Source organism: Myxine glutinosa, chromosome 4, assembly GCF_964187855.1.
Source record: "Myxine glutinosa chromosome 4, kmMyxGlut1.1, whole genome shotgun sequence".
In the NCBI taxonomy this organism is placed as follows: domain Eukaryota; kingdom Metazoa; phylum Chordata; class Myxini; order Myxiniformes; family Myxinidae; genus Myxine; species Myxine glutinosa.
Genome location: NC_136264.1, coordinates 50725493 through 50746254, shown reverse-complemented (window position 1 = coordinate 50746254; position 20762 = coordinate 50725493). Strand labels below are relative to the sequence as shown.

Below are 20762 nucleotides of genomic sequence, written 5' to 3'. Positions count from 1 at the left end.
ACACACACACACACACACACACACACACACACACACACACACACACACACACACACACACACCTCTTTCTACATACCCCACAGTATGAAACATTTAATTCGCTCTCCCTTTTCTCGTTCCCCGGGTATTGAATAATTGAAGAGTATTCTTAAAATTCCTGCAGTTGCCGAAATCTGATCTTAAGGGGAAGAGAAGGAAAGCCGAGTAAGATGGTTACTTTTTCTCAGTTCACAATTCTTTGTTTCCTTTATAGTTACTAGGGCATGCCCGTACTATATATATATCTAAAATTATACCCCCCCCCCCTCTATTTACATGAAATGGTTTGGTCCATGAAATGTTTTGGTCCATTCGCAACGCCAAAGCGAACGGCGAACGCTTTACATGAAATGGTTTGGTCCATGAAATGTTTTGGTCCATTCGCAACGCCAAAGCGAACGGCGAACGGCTTGCGAGTACAGTGACAATCCCCCCCCCCCCCCCTCTATTTACATGAAATGGTTTTAATTAGTTTTAAAACATAGTTTAACGCCAACATAGCGGCAACATAGTTTGCCAACGTGAAATAAATGAATACGCTCTCAAATGTGCCGTCCGAGGCAGAGTGTGTTCGCCACGTTCGGCACACGCGATAGCTCGCTGCTCTCTGATTGGTTGAATCGTTTTTTGGACATAGCTCGGTAAGTAATTGTCCGATTAATATGAAACCTTGAAAAGGCACATCCTCGGGTCCCCAGCAATATACCTGGCAAGTTTAAAGTATATCGGACCGGTAGTTGTCGAGAAACAGCGGTCGCATACACACACACAGAGATTACTGGAATTATAGATAGATTACCAATGAGGATATTAGCACATGAGGTCGATGGCCTTTTCCATAAGGTAATTTGTTGTTTTGTACAAATTAAAATATTCTTTCTCATAGTCGTGTGGAGTTGGCCGATTTTATTCATTGGTACTGTCATTTCATAAGAGTCGCAGACCATTGCTTGGAAGTGTTGTGGGGAGATAGGGCTCAGTTTCAAGCTAATACAGGGTGATCAAAAAGTCACTGTGCACCTGTATTTCTCTAGTTACTTGTAGGTGCACTGAGACTTTTTGATCACCCTGTAGCAACATTGAAATCACAGCTGCCATCGCAAAGGCCTTTATATCACAGAAACCGCTCAAATCATTTTAAGTGAGATGTTATTTGTAATATGAAAGCTGAAAACATGGCCGGAAGGAAGGATAGGCGTGGTAGTGAAACTAAAGCAAAACATGCATGCGTACAGTATATTCCGAAGCAGTTTTAAGGAATGGTAAACTCTGATAAAGTTGATTTATAACATTTGAAGGAAGTGACTTGTGACAGCGTGAGGCAAAGTAATTATTTAAAAAAACATTGTAGGTGATGTGTTTTGAACCAATGGCAAAAAGAGCGGATAGGTTGAGTAAGCAAGGTAGGAGGAAAAGTGGGGGAGACCGTGGTTGACATGGTAAGATTGTGTGAGCAGAGATATCAATACGGTGGGGGTTGTTGAAGAGTGGAGAGGGTTGGCTGAGGACAGGGGAAAGTGGAGAAGTATAGTGGGCAAGGCAGTGCAGAAGCAGTAACACTTTCTGATAACCTTCAGCTCACGGAAGGATGCCCTGACATTCTCCTGTAGAATGTGCTGGTACAATCCAGAATTAATTGTTCCGTCAATGATGGAACGCCGTCTGGGCCCTGAGGCAACAAAAAAGCAGCCCCAAACCATGACACTTCCACCACCATGACTTCATGGTTGGGAGGAGGTTCTTATGTTGAATGCAGTTTCATTTTCGCCAAACACCACGTTTCTCATTTCAGCCAAAAGGTTCCACTTTCGAGTCATTTGTCCACAGAACATAACTCCAATAGCCTTCTGGATCATCCAGGTGGTCTTTGGCAAATTTGAGATGGGTGGCAATGTTCTTCTTGGAGAGCAGTGGTTTCCTCCTTGCTTTCTCCCATGTGCACCATTCTTGTTCAGTGTTTTCCTGATTGTGGACTCATGAGCACTGACATTAGCCAATGCAAGAGAGACCTGAAGATCCTTAGACATTACCCTGGGGTTCTTTGTGACCTCCTGGATTATTGTACGCCTTGCTCTTGAAGTGATTTTCGTCGGACGACCACTCCTGGAAAAAGTAACAATGATGTTGAATTTTCTACATTTGTATAATATCTGACTGACAGTTGACTGGTGGAGCCTAACATCTTTAAAAATGGTGTTGTAACCCTTTCCAGCCCGATCAGCATCACCAACTCTTTTTTGAGGTCCTCAGAAATCTCTCTTGATCGGGGAATAACACGCTTACACAAACCTGTGTGGTGAAGAGCAGAGTCTGATGGTGACGAACAAAGTTTATGTTTTTCATATAGGGCAGGGCCACCCAAACTCACTCCTGATTATCATCCCATTGATTGAAAAACCTGACTGTAATTACTTTCTTAATTAAGCTGATTAACCTGGAGGTTCACATACTTTTTCCAACAAAGAAATTGAATGTTGGATCATTTTGCTCAATAAATAAAGGAAAGTAGATTTTTTTTGTGTGCTATTTGTTTAATGAGGTCCTCTTTATATATTATTGGGACTTAAATGAAGATCTGATCAGATTTTAGATCAAATTTTTTGTAGAAATAAAGAAAATTCTAAAGGGTTCACAAACTTTTTCTCACCACTATATCCTAAGATAATTCACTATAATTAAATAAGTGTTGGCCAACAGCCTTGGCTTTGAGAGTGGAGGAAGTCAATAAACCAAGAGTGGAGTTGGCCTCGAATGCCATAGGCAGAGAGTTTGGAGAGACAAGGCCAGACGCCAGACTGTCTCGAAAGCTCGAGATATGCCTTCAGAGACGGTCCTGATGTCATGTCTGACATTGAGGGCCTCAATTCATTGTTGGGTGAGTAGCAGCAGCATGTCCAAGGTGGAGTGATCTGGTCTGAAACGCGATTGGTGATCTGAGATGAGGTTGTTGGAGAAAAGGAAGGATTTCATATAAACAGCTGTGATGATGGATTCCATGACCTTGCTGATGATTGGAAGCTGATCGGTCTGCAATTGAGGGAATCCGTCTTTGCACCTTATGAGGACGAGGGAGAGAAAGACAAAGAATGGAATGTAAGGAGGCTTATCCTGCCAGGCTTATCTATAGACCTGCTGCTGTGCATTTTATGGAGGGGGTAAGGCGGAGGGGGTGAGGCGGGGAGGAGGGGGGGTCATGTTTGCAGATCTTGAAGAATTAGGATGGAAGTAGAGTAAAAATAAAAGTATGCACGTTTAAATAATATTATGAGTATCCATAACAGGAGTATGCTTTTGACCATTTCATTGGTTGTGGTATGAAGGTGGGATCATTGTCTGTCGATCCTGTACGTCATGCATATTTTTGGTAGTATTGATTTATGGAAAAAAAAAACCCAACAGTTTCTGATACGTGATCTCCAAGCCAAGTTGAAGGTCCATATATAAACACTTTCACATTGGTTTATGTAAGTTTTGAACAAATATACCTGGTGTTTCAGTTTGTACATCATCCCATAGACGTGAAAATATTAGTAATGAGGCACATATCAAAATCCATGTAATTCCTGGAATTCTTCAAGGAACACGGATCTGTTGATAGCCAAACAAATAGCCTGCAAGATAATGTCCATGGGCTCAATTATGCTATTCAGGACTCGTTTATTACTCAACCTCTTGAGCTTCTGGAACTCACGTGGTGTCAGGGGGGTCGAAGGTGAGACGGGGTGGAGTCAGCAGCAGATTTCTTTCCTTGATGCGTTCATCTCGCCTGATGTACGTACGCTGCAGGCTACATCACGTATGCCCAGCACCGTCACCGTTGGCGCCACTGCCACCACTACCGCTGCCACTGCCACCATTTCCACCGCTACGCCATGCCGTGCCGTACCGTGTCATGACGTGTTGCTCGGTGTGTGTTTACACCACATCCCCCACATTCGAGTACGAAATAGGATAAAAAAGAATAATTAAACGTCCTCTACCTCATGTTAATCTTCGCTCGATTCAGCCATTTTTCTCTGGTGAAGTTTCTCACAACTCTAGAACGGTATTATGACACTCGTGCAAGAAACCTTACGAGTGTTCTCGGTACAAAACTCTTTGTTTACAGCAGGAGGTGCGAAACCGAGAAACGGACACCCCCTACGAAGTGGTATGGTCCGTGTGAGGACCAATCGGAACGCGCGTTATTGCGGGGTGCTGGAGGAGTCGATGGATTGTGGGCGCCATATTCGTGAGGCGATTTGTAGGCCTTGGCCTCGCGTTTTAGAACAAATCGTTTTATTTCACGTCCTCGAATGAAGGTACCGTTTCCGTTTGCTCGATTTCGAAGTTATTCACGTAGTACAGAACTAACGGCGGTTCCGTTCGGGCATAGCTTATCCCCCCACTTGTGCAGTGAGTTTGTTGTTGTGCTTTCCCTATTAGTATTATTTCTCTGCGCTCGCTTGAGAACCTGTGAGCCGATAGATATGGACGTGTCCATGACCCATTCGCGGTACCTCGTCCGGGCTGTGGACTCGACACCCCGTACTCCCTCGGTCCCCAAGCGCGCCCTGAACCATTGTGCGCCGAGGCCTTTCCTGAAGAGACGACGAGTCCAGGCCTCCCCTGGCTTGTAAGCTCAATCCGTGAATCCTGAGGGATTCGGTGGGACACACTCGTTGTTAGTTGTTACGGACATTGCTCGTGTTGTGCTGTTGGGATCCACCTTTGTTGCTCGTCAATGTTGTCCACTTGAATTAGGGTGTGTGGTGTCTGTGCGCAAGTGCTCAGGACGTCCAGATGATTCCTCGTAAATGTAGACTTCGAGTCGTGTCGACGGGATCGTGCTGCAGCTTTCCCATCGTTTGCGGTGTACGAAACTGTTTTGCTTACATATCGTACGTTTTGGCACAAGTTGAAGTTTGTCTTCATGACATCATACAAAAAATATATATAGTCCGTTTGGACCTTTGTATCCGTTTTGGGGACAGCGACTGCCTTTGTTAGTTCGTTCGTTGGTGAAATTGCGAGTGAATTGCAGATTTTGGGTGTAAACTCGTTTTGGGTCCGGGCAGGATTGTGCAGCTTTGGGCTGTCCAATCTGGGTTATTTCGGTTGTTGTCACGAAGTGCGCAGTCCCTCGGATGCACCTGGGTCACGGGTGACCAAGCTGGGTGTCCCGTCTGCCTGCGGAAGTTGGTGGACATTAAATATCCCACGGTGACTTTCTCGCCAAAAGTAGGCGAGTTATCGCCGGTACACGGACGAAATCCCCCAAATTACTTCAGTGGAACGTCATGCCTGTCCACCCGGTTCGTGCAAGACTTGAAGCAAAAAGCGTTCCTCAATCTACCCCACAACAAGCAGGGAATAATTGTGCTGGGTAAAGAAGAAGAAGAGGTACCAGTAGGACTGTAGCAACTTCGTTTGGACTCGAATTGGTATTTATTTATTTATTTTTGAGGAGCATGCTATAAATCTGTTTCCGGAATAATGAGCTTGGTCCAAGCAGTTGTTTATGAGGTCGATTTGGCCGAAAGGTTAACTTCAATGAAGGACTGCAGCAGCCATTTTGAGTCCTGATTTGTTTGACTTTGTGCATGTCTTTACAAATTGCCATTAATATGATTCAAAATGGCTTTAGTCAGATCTACTGATTGGTGGAAATAACAATATCATAAAGGTTATGTTTGAATCCTGGTACATATTCAAAAATTTTAATTGTCAACCCTTATCAAATCAAATGTGCAATCAAACCAAATTTTATGTTAATCTTACTATAATTCACCAAATGTCCGTCTGTCCGTTTGAGGGCACCGAAAAAACGGCTGAACCCATCGCAACGATATTTTGGGTGGGTATTCCTGGGAGCCCTTGGAGTAAAATAGGCTATATTGTTTTATTTATTTACATTCAAAAAAATTTTTATTCAAAAATTTTCAAATTTTTTCCCAATTTTCCAGTTTTCCCAAACACGATGGAATACTATTTACCGATATGAACAGTGATGTGGCTTTTATTGAAATTCTGCAAATACTGTTTAGATTTTGATGAGAATTATGAACCGCGGAAGTGGACAGATTACGGCAATGCGCTGGTTTGATAATATCCCAATACAACCGTCATTCAATCATAATATTTAATCGTTAATCGTTTAACAAAACGATTAACATGATTAACGTTTAAGTATCAATGGATGATTGATACTGATGATGATTGATGATTTAGGAGTGGAGGAATGGTTGATCAGAGTAGTGATGGCAATTAACAAAAGAGCGCGCACAGCTGTAAGGACGAAGGACGGGAACAGTGGTGAGTTTGAGGTGAAGGTGGGAGTGCATCAGGGGTCGGTACTAAGTCCACTACTATTTGTAGCTGTGATGGAGGTGCTGGCTCAGAACGTAAAGGAGGGTTTACCGTGGGAGTTGTTGTATGCAGATGATCTGATTGCGGAAAGTATGGATGGACTGAAGGAAAAGATGAACAAGTGGAAGGAATGTATGGAGACAAAAGGTCTGAAGGTGAATATCGGAAAGACGAAGGTGATGGCAAGTGGTAAAGCATGTGGTGAGGTGGAAAGAACTGGGAAGTGGCCCTGTGCTGTGTGCAGGAAGGGTGTCGGAGTGAACTCCATTCAATGTACAATGTGCGCTGAGTGGGTTCATCAAAAATGTAGTGGTCTAAGAGGGTCATTAACCAGTGTGGCAGCTACATTCAAATGTAAGGTGTGCACAAAGGGAGCTGCAGATGGAGGAAATGTTGAGTTGGGTCTTGGAGACGGCGTGACGCTGGAAGGTGTGAAAACATTTTGCTACCTCGGAGACATGCTGAATGGAGAAGGTGGATCAGACTCGGCAACGGTTGCTAGAGTGAGATGTGCATGGAAGAAGTTTCGGGAACTGAGTGGCGTGCTGATGATGAGGGGAGTGTCGTTGAAGCTGAAGGGAAAGGTTTATGCTGCATGTGTGAGAAGTGTTATGATTTATGGGAGCGAGACATGGGTCATGAACGTAGAGCAGCAACGAAGGTTGGAAAGGGTGGAAATGCGAATGGTTCGACGGATGTGCGGAGTATCGTTGAGATAGAGGAAGACAAATGATAAATTGCGAAAGATGATGGGAATAGAGCCTGTGATTGATGCTGTGAAGAGGAACAGGTTGAGATGGTTTGGTCATGTGTTGAGGAACGATGAAAGTGACTGGTTGAGAAGAGTGATGGAAATGAATGTAGAAGGAAGTAGAGGACGGGCAAGACCGAGAAAGACTTGGCTAAAGATGGTGGAAGAAGAAATGCGGGCAAGGGGGTAACAAGGAGAGATGCAGAAAATAGGGCAAAATGGAGAAGATTGTCATGGGGACCACAAGGCTAACCCCCGCTCTAGTCGTGAAAATGGCCTTTAAAATGCATGTTGTTGTTGTTGTTGTTGTATCAATGGATGATTGGAATTGAGTGAATACAAGTATGATTTTGAATTCGTAATTGTATTCGCCCACTCGTACGGAACTTCACATCAGGATTTAAATATTTGTTTACATCACAAATGTTGTTAAAAGTTTATTATATTAATGTGTATTTGTGATTGGAGTTATGCTGTTTGGAATGACAAAGATATCGAGTTCAAGTGAATGACGAAATGCAGTGACGGTTTTACGTTCTAAACGTGAAATTCGCGGATTGCCATATGCAGATTCGCCATTGACTGGGAATGGAACACTGTACCTGTTTGTTTGCGAACGGGTACGTTTTTCATGGAAGTCCTTCACGAACTTGCTGTTCATATCTGTCGTGCGACTGAAGGTGCTACAGTAATGTGGAATTTATTGGTTTCATGCTTTGGCATTCGCCGTTTCTGCATTGTCTGTTTGCTTATGGCGTCCCACCCGTGCGTAGCACTGGTACCTCACTAGTATATAAAATCAAATGGTTGCTGCAGAATGCATGCTGTACATAGTGGACAGATACTGTTGAGGTGTGTGTGTGTGTGTGTGTGTGTGTGTGTGTGTGTGTGTGTGTGTGTGTGTGTGTGTGTGTGTGTGTGTGTGTGTGTGTGTGTGTGTGTGTGTGTGTGTGTGTGTGTGTGTGTGTGTGTGTGTGTGTGTGTGTGTGTGTGTGTGTGTGTGTGTGTGTGTGTGTGTGTGTGTGTGTGTGTGTGTGTGTGTGTGTGTGTGTGTGTGTGTGTGTGTGTGTGTGTGTGTGTGTGTGTGTGTGTGTGTGTGTGTGTGTGTGTGTGTGTGTGTGTGTGTGTGTGTGTGTGTGTGTGTGTGTGTGTGTGTGTGTGTGTGTGTGTGTGTGTGTGTGTGTGTGTGTGTGTGTGTGTGTGTGTGTGTGTGTGTGTGTGTGTGTGTGTGTGTGTGTGTGTGTGTGTGTGTGTGTGTGTGTGTGTGTGTGTGTGTGTGTGTGTGTGTGTGTGTGTGTGTGTGTGTGTGTGTGTGTGTGTGTGTGTGTGTGTGTGTGTGTGTGTGTGTGTGTGTGTGTGTGTGTGTGTGTGTGTGTGTGTGTGTGTGTGTGTGTGTGTGTGTGTGTGTGTGTGTGTGTGTGTGTGTGTGTGTGTGTGTGTGTGTGTGTGTGTGTGTGTGTGTGTGTGTGTGTGTGTGTGTGTGTGTGTGTGTGTGTGTGTGTGTGTGTGTGTGTGTGTGTGTGTGTGTGTGTGTGTGTGTGTGTGTGTGTGTGTGTGTGTGTGTGTGTGTGTGTGTGTGTGTGTGTGTGTGTGTGTGTGTGTGTGTGTGTGTGTGTGTGTGTGTGTGTGTGTGTGTGTGTGTGTGTGTGTGTGTGTGTGTGTGTGTGTGTGTGTGTGTGTGTGTGTGTGTGTGTGTGTGTGTGTGTGTGTGTGTGTGTGTGTGTGTGTGTGTGTGTGTGTGTGTGTGTGTGTGTGTGTGTGTGTGTGTGTGTGTGTGTGTGTGTGTGTGTGTGTGTGTGTGTGTGTGTGTGTGGTTTTTTTTTTTAAATGCATAGGTCGAGTCACTAGAGGTATGCACAGTTGCACACTCGCCTCTAAGCTATCGAACGTGGGTTCGAATCCCCACCCAGCTATAAGCTGTCATCCTGGTGTTTCACAGGCATGGTGATTCATCAGTTTGTGTGCCGTGCCATCCCCTGGGAGTCCCATCTGCCAGCATGGTTTGGTGGACGTTAAAGATCCCACCGTGTCCTTCACAAAGAGTAGGCGAGCTATCGCCGGCACCCTGAACGCATTATAATTTCCTGCCCTAACTCCAGAGATCATGCATCGGCAGCACAGCCGCGTCATTAGGCACTGATGCTAGCCCGCATCCTTGTGCTCCATGCAAAAGAATCGTCCACCGTCCTATTTACCAACTAATTTATCATCTTTAGGCAACGTACATTTGCATTCTCAAAGCAGTAGGTTGCACGTTTTGAAATGCTGTGATGTGATTCTGTTATATGGCTGCTACGACATGGCCTTGCTCTAACAGTGGCTGATAAGGTCGTATCTTTTTCTGTGCAGTCTGCCAGGGATGCCAAAGGAGGATTATGAGCCTCCAGACCAGCGACGTGTGACGATAATGTCTCTGGAAGAGCATGCTAACGGCAAAAGGTCTCATTGGGCAGAATTAGAAATCACAGGTACGTCAGTTTTCTTTTCTTTTTTCACATGGTTGTGGTCACCAAACCTTGAGTTTGATATGCTTTTGTGTTTTCTGCTCTGTGGTTCTCGCAGTTTTTGTGATTCTGGATTATCTCAACTAACACTTAAAAAAAAAAAAAACACTTGGTTGTTGAACTCTAAGCTTTTTGTGGATGGAAGATTTTTTATTTTTTTTTTCATTTGTAGAAATTCGTTTTAGTGTTTCTGTTATAATGACGTTTTTTGGTAAATTCCCCCCACCTTCACCTCCCCCACACTACATTAAGTGCCACCTATGTATTATGATTCTTCTTCAGCCTTCCATACGTACTTTGTTTTGACGGTTTTAATCCGTACTTACGCGATTTTAAAGCAGCCCAGAATGTAAGGCGCATGTCTGTTATTCTTTCAAAAAAGCAAATAAAACCATATTTGTGGTGAATGGAAGGTGCACCATTATTTCAGAGATGCTCCCTCTGAAATGGGTTTTTCTTTCAGAGAGATGCGCTCTCTTATCTCTCAACTTTACTTTCGATTGTAAGGCGCACTGAAATAAAAACGTCTCTTTTTTTTTTTGTAAAAAGAAAGTTGCACCTTACAATCTTGCAAATGGTTAGTAATTTTGAGTCTTGTCTGTCATGGTTATTTTTTGAGTTTTGAGTTTTTTGAGTTTTGAGTCTTAACTCAAATTAAGTCTTAACTCTTTTTTTTTTAAATTTAACAAATTAAATTTTGTTAAACTTAACAAATATTTAACTTAACAAAAAACTTAAGAGTAACAACTTAACAAATTAAGTCAATTTTGAGTCTTAACTCCCTTGTCATGGTTATGAATAAGATTAAACTCGGATGTTCCGCTGATCGAATTTCCAAATGTGACCGTGTTATGTGACTTCATGACGCCACTCATTCCACATTTTCATCAACGTTTCTGTGTCTTCCTTTGAAGTGAAGTAAACTGTTGTCAAATCTTTAATAATTTAATTAAAATTATAACTGCTCAATAATATATTTGAGGTTTAATATGAAATTTTAATGATAAAATTAAGCTCAGAGGTTGTTGAATAATCATGATGTACATGCTGCTTGGAGTTTGTCTTCACTGCCTTCATGTACATCATCACGATGTTGTCGTCATCGTGATGATGTCATCGTCACAATTTTGATCAATTGTTAATGTGAGTCTCCCTATAATAATTTTTTTTATCCAAGTGTAGTTATCTACCGTGCTTCATCTAACTATTAATTCGCAATTGGGCACTGGCTTTGACAGGGATATAAATTTTTATTACGGATCCCTAGGCATCAATAAGCTACCTATATCAAACAAGCATTACAAATGGAGCACCTCGCCACCATTAGAGCATTTAAAATTGCATCGGATGTGGCAATAAATGTGAGTTGTTGCATCCATTTCCGCATCCATTTCTACTCTGTTTAGAAGTATGTTTGGGCACGGGCAACTTGCTAGTATTATGAACTTGTGATCGCACCACCGTCTGAAAATCCAGTGAAACTCAGATCTACTGCAGTCAGATCTACTGCAATCTATATAATCCATATTTTAATATAATAAAGCAGAATCAAAATGGAGGATTATATTTCATAAATAAATGTTTAATTACCATTGGAAAATGCCTCTGCCCCTCTACATTGGATTAACCAAAAAATTGATGCTGAAGTTTTATAATCGGCACATTTTGTTGATTTGAGTGTATGGGATAAATAATAATACTGGAATAAGAAAATCAGGAGCAGCATTCATATTATTGTTTGTGCTCAGTGGTTAGCTGCTTACTGTTTCTGAGGGTGACTTTTTTTTCTTTTTTTTTTCTTTTTCTCATGCAATTTTTTTTCTTATTGCTCAATTTTTTATTTCTCACGTAAAAGTCATGTCCACATTTTCTAAATTTGTGACATTTGATTTTGAAGGCAACAAAAAAAACAAAAAAGAATACCGAGTCGGTGTTCATATTGTGTGTGTGCACATTACCTCAAAGTCCCTAACCCTAACATTACCTAACCCTAACAACCCCCCCCCCCCCCCCATCACCATCCACCCCATCCCCCCTCCACCATTCACCATCCCCCTACAATCCCCGATCCACATCACCACCACCAACCCACACCCACCATTCCCCCCTTCTCTCACTCCCGGAGAAAGCACACATGGTCAAAGATGCCTCTGCAGCGACGTGTGGTGAGGTGCGCGGAGCGTGCAGATCCATGCCAGTATTTTAAATGAAAAGTGGATTCAACATTGTCAGAACTGTGCTAGCTGAACTAATTTGATGTTGGCAGCATGTGCGTATATATATATATATATATAATTTTATTGTTATTTTATAGTTTTAACTATTCCCTTGTCATTTTTTACCAATTTATAATTTTTTACAATGATCCATTTCTTCCTGTTTTACTCTGTTATTTTTAACGGTGAAATTCGACATGCTGTTGCAATATGTGGAATCGAATAAACCATTTTTAAAAATTATTATTATTCTAGCCGTTCTTCACAAGAACAGCCACATCACTGATCCACCAGACTTCAACTGGTTGTAGTAACCCAAAGTTTTCCATGCCTTCACGTCTTCTAGGATGTAAATACTTTTTTTTAACGTGAGATAATTCACTAAATCTGGATATAATATGGTTGAAAACGTCCTCGGTTCTGCACCTTGTTGTATTCAGCAATTCATCTGCATCTGTGTTGCATATAACCTGTATCTTACTATAATTCACCAAATGTCCATCTGTCCGTTCGAAGGTACCGCAAAAACGGCTGAACCGATCGCAACAATATTTTCGGTGGGTATTCCTGGGACCTCTTGGAGTAAAATAGGCTATATTGTTTTTCCAATTTTCCAGTTTTTCCAAACATGATGGAATAATATTTACCAATATGAACAGTGATGTGGCTTTTATTGAAATTCAACAAATACTGTTTAGATTTTGATGAGAATTACGAACCTGCTGCGAATGCGGAAGTGGACAGATTACGGCAATGCGCGGGTTTGATAATATCCCAATACAACCGTCATTCAATCGTAATGTTTAATCGTTAATCGTTAAACGTTAGTCATGTTAATCGTTTTGTTAAAGTATCAATGGATGATTGGAATTGAGTGAATACAAGTACGATTTTGAATTCGTAATTGTATTCACCCACCCGTACGGAACCTCACATCAGGATTTAAATATTTGTTTATGTCATGAATGTTGTTAAAAGTTTATTATATTAATGTGTATTTGTGATTGGATTTATGCTGTTTGGAATGACAAAAGAGATATCGAGTTCAAGTGAATGACGAAATGCAGTGACGGTTTTACGTTCTAAATGTGAAATTCGCGGATCGCCATATGCAGATTCGCCATTGACTGGGAATGGAACACACGTACCTGTTTGTTTGCGAACAGGTATGTTTTTCATGGAAGTCCTTCACGAACTTGCTGTTCCTGTCTGACGTGCGACTGAAGGTGCTACAGGAATGTCGAATTTATTGGTTTCATGCTTTAGCATTCGCCGTTTCTGCATTGTCTGTTTGCTTATGGCCTCCCACCCGTGCGTAGCACGGGTACCTCACTAGTTGTTAAAATATCGCTTCCTCGACAAAGTTTCTTACGTATAGAGATATCAAGCTTTGGGACGAGCTTTGACCCCAATTATTTGGCCAGAGGAGGCAGGCGAGTTTAAAAGCCATGAAAGCAGACAAAGCACAATAAATAACTCAACCAATCATGAACGTGGGTGTTTTTTATAACTGTTGCGGAGGTAAATTCCACCTTGGATGGATTGAGGTGCCAGTTTGGTGCTCCGGTGTGCTCTGGCAGGACTTCATCCCTGGTACGAATCCTTAGAGAGTGTCAGTGTGTGTATTGTGTAGCAAAGCTGCACATTACTTAGGGCCTGGTAAGATGGCTTAGGCCTTAGAGGTACCACACAGATATCTGAGCTATCTAGCCTCAATTCAAATATCGCTCCAACTACAAACTGTCATCTGGTGTTTTTGCATGCTGGGCAAGGCATCAATGTGTGTGCTGTTTCTCAAATGTATGTTAAGCTGGGCGTGTCACCTGCTGGCATTCGTTTGTGGACATTAAACATCCCATGGTATCCTTCACGAAGAGTAGGCGAGTTTTCGCTGACATCCTGAACAAATTCCAAATTCATGCTCTAATTTACAAGGAGGGTGCCCTGCATCAGCGGCACAGCCATGTCCCCCAGGAAATGATGCTACCCACAGCCACGTGTTGCATATGGAAGAAGAAGATGCACATCACTGTAATGTGCATCTATTGTGTGTCAGGCTCATTATGTTATCCCACCTCCCCCAAAGTCCTTAATTAATTCCAAGGTCTTTAGTCTGAGAAAATTGGTGAGCATGGTTCAGCCTAATGCATGCAGGCCTGCTGGCATCTTGCTATCAACAGTGAAGGTGTATTAGTTTTTATTCACAATGCTTAGAAGAAAACTGGAACGTCAATGCTTTTTGATATGTTTATTTAGTGTAGCCTGATGTAACTTTGCTAAGCTACAATTAGGAAGAATTCTTCAGTTGGCAGATATGTAGGTGGCAGCATTATCTGCAGTGACGACTATAGCAAGACAAACAGTTGTGCATGAGGGCTGAACTAGTGCTTTCTTCGTAGGCCGGAGGCATTGTTTTCAGGTTGTTCATCCGTGCATCCTTCCATCCGTCACCTGATTTTTGTTACCACGATAACTTGTGAACCACTGAAGGGAGTTCATCCAAACTTGGCACAAGTATGGGCTTTGTTGCGGCGATGGACTGATTCAGTTTTGGGTTTAATAGGTTTAATGTTATGTGTGTTTTGAAAACCATTTTGTAGGCTATAACTGGAGTTAGAAGCATCCGCTGTCTCTCTTCTACTTATCTCTTTTCTCTCTCCCACTCTTTCATGTGATGTTTAATTGAGATAAAATGTAAGAGGGTTGACATCTCACTCTGGCAAAGGCATATCCATCGACGCATTGGTGTCTAATTATATTTTCCAGTTGATTTTTTTATTATTACAAGTGCCACTGTATTTTCTTGAATATTTTTGCAATACACATGAGATTAATTCCATCCTTTCTTGCCACAAACTCTCAGCCTCTTTGTGCTTTAGGTTCACCTTTAAATCTCTCAAACGTCAGCAATTTGTGACTTTTAAATCGGTAACTAATGGGAATTAAAGTTGCACCTTTTCATGCCTTTATTCACAAATTTTATATTTAAATATGCTTCTGCCAAGTGTTTTGTGAAGAATAAGTAACTCTTGTCTAACAGGCTCCAGAATAGTGATACCGTTTCTGCTTGTGGACAAAGAATAGTTTTTTTAAATGCAAGATTGAGACTTGTGGAAGAGTAAGGTGATAAAAGGTTAAAACCAAAGTACTGACCCAGTGATTCTCCACGTTCAATGGTTCCACGATGAGTTGAAATGGATAACTGAATCTGACATGGGCGGGAATGAAAGGGGGAGTGGTGGTGGGGGAGGGAGGGGAGCATGGGGGTAGGGAGAGTGGGTTTACATATCTCGCAGAATTGAGAGTTAGACAGGCGACCGAGATGGGCCATTACCTGCTCATAGTCACATATATTTTCCGCAAGTATTGTGAAATTGTGAGTTGGACAGGGGATCGTGACAGGCCATTACCTGATCATGGTCACACATCTTTTCTACATATCTAGTGGGACTGTCAGTTGGACAGGTGATAGTAACGGGCGGGGAGGGGTTTGAAGGTTTGGGGTGGGGAGGGGATTGACACTTTAGGGTTGGGAGTGTGAGGGCTTAGAGTTGGGTGGGGGTGGGTGAGGGTTTAAGGTTGGGATGGGGTGGGTGAGGGTTTAGGGTTTGGAGGGGGAGGGGGTGGATGAGGGTTTAGGGTTGGGTGGGGGTGGGTGAGGGTTTAAGGTTGGGATGGGGTGGGTGAGGTCTTAGGGTTGGGAGGGGGGTGGGTGAGGGTTTAGGGTTGGAAGGGGTGAGGGCTCAGGATCGGGATGTAGGGGTGAGGGCTCAGGGGTGGGTGAGGGTTTAAGGTTGGGAGATGTGGGTGAGGGTTTAAGGTTGGGAGGAGTGGGTGAGGGTTTAAGGTTGGGAGGAGTGGGTGAGGGTTTAAGGTTGGGAGGCGTGGGTGAGGGTTTAAGGTTGGGAGGAGTGGGTGAGGATTTAAGGTTGGGAGGCGTGAGGGCTTAGGAGGAGGTGGGTGAGGATTTAAGGTTGGGAGGGGTGGGTGAGGGCTTAGGGTTGGGAGGAGTGGGTGAGGGCTTAGGGTTGGGAGGGGTGGGTGAGAGCTTAAGGTTGGGAGATGGAGGGTGAGGGCTTAAGGTTGGGAGGTGGAGGGCTTAGGGTTGGGAGGTGGAGGGTGAGGGTGAGGGCCTAGGGTTGTGAGGTGGAGGGTGAGGGCCTAGGGTTGGGAGATGGAGGGTGAGGGCCTAGGGTTGGGAGATGGAGGGTGAGGGGTTAGAGTTGGGGGGCAGAGGTTGAAAACTTTGGGTTTGTGAGAGGGCGGGGGGAATTGAGGACTTGAAGTCAAATTTTACTTTAAGTGGAATTTCCACGGGCCCCTGCTTGTTCACTATATTGTCTGATTTTGTGTTTGTGTGATTTTTCCAGAGTTAATTTCCGCAGTGTAATTGCAAAAAGTTCTTAAAAAATAAAACCCTCCACAATTTGATGCACAAGGGACAAGTCTATACTGAGCACGAGCACAGCCAATGCTTCACTCACTTCAATCACAGCTGCTTCAGATGAGCATCGCTGCGATTCTTAATCTTGATTGCTGGCACTAAATACAGAATAAAATTCCATTTCGCCATCTCTGGAGCGCCCAGTCAACGTGAAATTAGATTTCAAAGTTTCCATGCTTTGTTGATAAGCCTGGTGTTGGCTTAGCAGTTAGGGTGCCGGCTTGGGATCCGAGGATCCTGGGTTCGAATCCCGGTCATCGCTGAATTAACACCAGGGGGTTGACTCAGCCTGTCATCCTTCCGAGGTGGGCAAATTGAGTACCAGTTCACTGGTAATCCCCTGTGTGTCGCAAGAGGCGACCAACAGGGTTGGCGGCAGGAAGGGCATCCGGCCATAAAACGTTGTTTCAAAAAGGCGACCACGGTGCCCGAAAAAGGCCAACCCCCGCTTTGCGGGGAAAAATGGCCTCTAAAGGTGGTTCCGTTCCTTCGTTCCTGCTTTGTTGATAATTCTCTGAAAAAAAAATAAAAATAAACGATTTTCTCACCCTCCATCTCCCAACCCTTATCTGAAAAAAGAAAAGCAAAACAGTGTCATGTGCAACTTGCAACTTTGAAGAGACTTTTTTATTATGGCGAAAACTTGAAATAGTTTTTTTTTTTTTTTTTTTTTTTTTTTTTTGTGTGTATACTTAATCGAGGCTCGTGAAAGAGCTAAGCAGAATGGGATTTGCATATAAAAACAAAACCTGGTGTTGTTTTGTCTATGTACATAGTGCCATGTCTACGTATCTCCTTTGTAGGTGAACATACATGGACCTCATAATCAAGATTAATTAATTTTAGTGCCATGTTCCATGAATCCGGTTTCCACTGACTTTTTTTGAAAAAAAAAAAAATTATAAACGGAAAAGGCACTTTTTTGAAAAGGAAAATCATTGACTTTAAGTGTGACCAAAGTTTGACAAAGAAAACAGGAATGAATGAATTGTTAAATCAGTTTCTGCACTTTCTCGTTTCTTGTTGCCAAAGGTATCTTACTTGTCCACACCCATTTGAAAATCTAATAAATGTTTGGAAATAAATACCCATGCTGATTTCGTGTATTTATTCGTTTTTTGGATTAGGAGGCATTCCACACTCCTGTTCATACCTCTTCTGGCATTGCGATTGATATTTGAAGCTGTGGGGCTCCGTTTTCAATCCTCTAGAGTTTGGAGATATTTACGTTATCAATTATAAACACTTTTCTGCCAATTAATGTTTGTTCCACTTGTTTTGCTCATAGGCAGGTTTTTTTGCCATGTCAAAGGAAAGAAGAATATTCGTTGAACCCGTTTATCACAAGTATTGACATCTTGCCTTGTGTGAATGGTGTCCATTAAAAATGTTGTTTTACTTCTGAAAGTTCTGCTTCACGAATGTCCTTGCAGCATTTTTATTTCCGTTGTTTATTAATTATTTTCCAAAAAGGGTGTTTTTAATCCTCTACTTTTCCTTATTATAAAAAAATGACATTATGAAGAATAACTATCTCATAACCTATTGCCAATAGTCGAGTGGATTAGTGAGTGCTTCCTTCCTTCCTTCCTTCCATCAATCACATTATGCAATGCCTGGAATTTCAAGGAAGCGCTCACTATTCCACCCCTGTCAGCAGATTTCCAAGCTGCTCGACACTCGTATGTCGCATTTGCTTTATTGTTATTACCTCCGCCACTGAAGGTGGAAGGAGGTTATGTTTTCACCTCTTTCTGTTTGTTACTTGCCGGAAAAAGTTCCGATAAGTATGTTGGTTGGTTGGTTGGTTTGTCTGTCTGTCTGTCTGTGCGCAGTACTACGTCTACATCGTTGCACATGGCATCGCCATACTTTACACACATATTTACCTTGCCCTGGAATAGACTGTGCCCATTTTTTAACTGTCTCGGCCCAAGGTCAAGCTCAAGGTCACCCAAAACGTGAAATCAGGGGGGGGGGGGGGGGGAGGGGCGTCGCGTTTTCATTTAAAATATATTTCAAACCACTATAACTCTAAAAGTAGAAGAGATATGCATACACTTACTGTTACTGACATGTAGGAAGTCACATAGGACATTTCATTTGGCACCATGACCTTTGACCTTGAGTGACCTTGAAAGGTCAAACTCAAGGTCAATTTAAAAAAAAGTACATTCTGGCAAGTCCTCGATGTCTGACCGATTTCTAGTTTGTCTGTCCGTGTCCGTGTCTGTGTGCCTGTTTATCTGCCTGTTTATCTGCCTGTTTGTGAACAATATATCTCAAAAAGTTGTGGACGGATTCAGATGAAATTTGGTGGACAGTTTGGGCATGTCACAAGGACGAATCGATTCGATTTTGGTGAAGATCTGAATCCGGATACGAGAGTTTATTGTTATTTTAAAGTGGTTCTTCACCATTGAGTGAACCAAAGCAATATGTAGGCCAAAGCAATATAAAAAAAACCAAAAAAAAAAAACCACCTTTAGAGGCCATTTTTCCCCGCAAAGCGGGGGTTGGCCTTTTTCGGGAACCGTGGTTGTTGTTGTTTTTCGGTCCCCTATTTGAAGCAATGTTTTATGGCCGGATGCCCTTCCTGACGCCAACCCTTTTTGCCGCCTTTAACGACAAACAGGGAATTACCAGTGAACTGGTACTCAATTACCCGACCTCGGAAGGATGACAGGCTGAGTCAACCCAAATGATATTTGGGCACTGAGCTGAGTTTTGAGCTGAGCTGAGCTGATATTTGAGTGAAGCTCACTCAAATCAGCTGAGCTGAGCTGAGCTGATATTTGAGCTGAGCCTACGCACAGTAGGCCAAAGCAATATGTAGCATGATATTTCAAAACGTTATGGACGACTTATGATAATACTTAATGGATGAGTTGGGGAACTGACAAGAACAAGCCGATTAGATTTTGGTTCATGTCGGATCCAGATCTGGCCTATCAGTGGGATACATAACGTAAACTGTTCAGCCTGGCGGAGGTATGCACTCTACCAAGTCGAGTGCCTTTCTAGTTTTGCTTTGTGAATGACATTGCTCCTTGCTTCTTGATTAACCACCAGCTGAGGTTATTTTTGGTTGGAGTGGATATTTATACCTTTGAGCTGTCTAGTCTGGGTTTGATTCCCAACCTGGCTATAAACTGTTGGATTGGTGCTTTGAATGCAAGGTGCACATTACTTCGGATGTACTTTAAACCAGGTGTCATGTTTTTGCTAGCATTCATTTGTGGTGAAGGGTCCAAGAGTGTGGGTGAGTTATTGCCGGCACCCTGAACACATTCCAAATTCCTTCCACCTACAATGAAACGCCAGGCCTGGTCAGCCAGTGCTTTAAATATATGAGCCAAATACTCTCTAGCCGACCCCACAAGAAGGTTGGAATTATTGGGGCCATTAAATAAGTAATAAGTGGTCGTGCAGTCTTTAGTTACATCACTTGGTGTCCTTGACTAACTGTTAATTGGTCTTGCCCAAAGGGAGAGGCTATTCTCCTGTGCGTTTTCATGTATGTACTCAAATCGACTTGAATATAGCACAGTTCGACAAAGCTGTCTGTCTAATTTGACCGTATTGTTTTTACATCCAATTTTACCACAAGTTGATATTGTACCATGAATGTGGATCATTTCCATGTTAGCCCTTTCTTTTCCTAACTGTGTTCGTCGCACTGTTCATGGTTTGAGCTGTGCTTGAAAGGCTTACTGGCTCGACTATTGCATCCAACCAGCAATAGACACAATTCGTCAAAGTCGTCTAATTTGACCGTAACATTCTTGCGTCTAATTAACCAAAGTTCATGTACCCAACTCGGGCTTGCTTTTTAATGCGTCACCGCAGCTGATGTCAAGTCTTACCTTTGTCAAACAGTCTGGTTTCTCACCATCAGTTTGGATCGAGTCCCTGCCACTCAACTTTGGATATACTGTTGTTTCTTTCTCAACAATGGATGGAGGCCCTAAATCTCAATAGAAACCCTCTTTTTCCTCTTTCCAGTTGACTCAATATTATAATGTGCAAATCCACACCCCACCGAGCCTGCTGCAGTGGCTTTCCTCTCTGCAAACCTTCAAAGGATGACATTCTCTACCTCACACTTGCAACATTTTTTTTAAATACACGTGAATCTTGCATTCTCACCCTTTCTCTCCAGAAGGATCATCAAACAAACCCACGGATCGATTTCCGCAATCAGCTGTTGCAGGGATTTCAGTCTATAAAACTTCACAGCAGCACCATCAGCCTTGACCTCTCCTATGCAATCCATCTATTCGCAGACAGTCCAGTCCATGACCTCTCCTATGCAGTCATTCGAAGCACAGCTGGCATTGAAACTCGTCTGCAGACTCGGTATTGTTACGGACTCGGCCTTAATGATTGTGGTTATGAGAATGGTTGCTGGTTCGAAGTATTCTAGATATTACGCCTATTGTGACTTAAGGGAAAGGGTT

The 20762-nt window shown here is 42.8% G+C and overlaps 1 protein-coding gene and 1 long non-coding RNA gene across 6 annotated transcripts in view; one reads left to right on the top strand and one right to left on the bottom strand.

Moving 5' to 3' along the window:
* Window positions 1-930: 930 nt before the first annotated feature.
* LOC144891706 (uncharacterized) lies at window positions 931-4157 on the bottom strand. The gene is made up of 3 exons (XR_013623052.1): window positions 3731-4157; window positions 1129-3094; window positions 931-1051 (listed from the first exon to the last, which is right to left on the bottom strand). It is a non-coding gene; the product is annotated as an uncharacterized LOC144891706 (long non-coding RNA).
* A 71-nt stretch (window positions 4158-4228) lies between these two features.
* LOC137415472 (CCR4-NOT transcription complex subunit 6-like-B) overlaps window positions 4229-20762 on the top strand; it is a 93698-nt gene continuing 77164 nt past the window's right edge. For 4 of the 5 annotated variants that reach the window (XM_078775690.1, XM_078775687.1, XM_078775689.1 and 1 more), the window contains exons 1-2: window positions 4229-4340; window positions 9488-9606. In XM_078775690.1, coding sequence (XP_078631816.1) covers window positions 9498-9606 — 109 coding nt within the window. In that variant the 5' untranslated portion in view covers window positions 4229-4340; window positions 9488-9497. Of the gene's footprint in view, window positions 4341-9487; window positions 9607-20762 lie in introns of those variants that run through there. The other variant, XM_078775688.1, reaches the window with a different exon arrangement.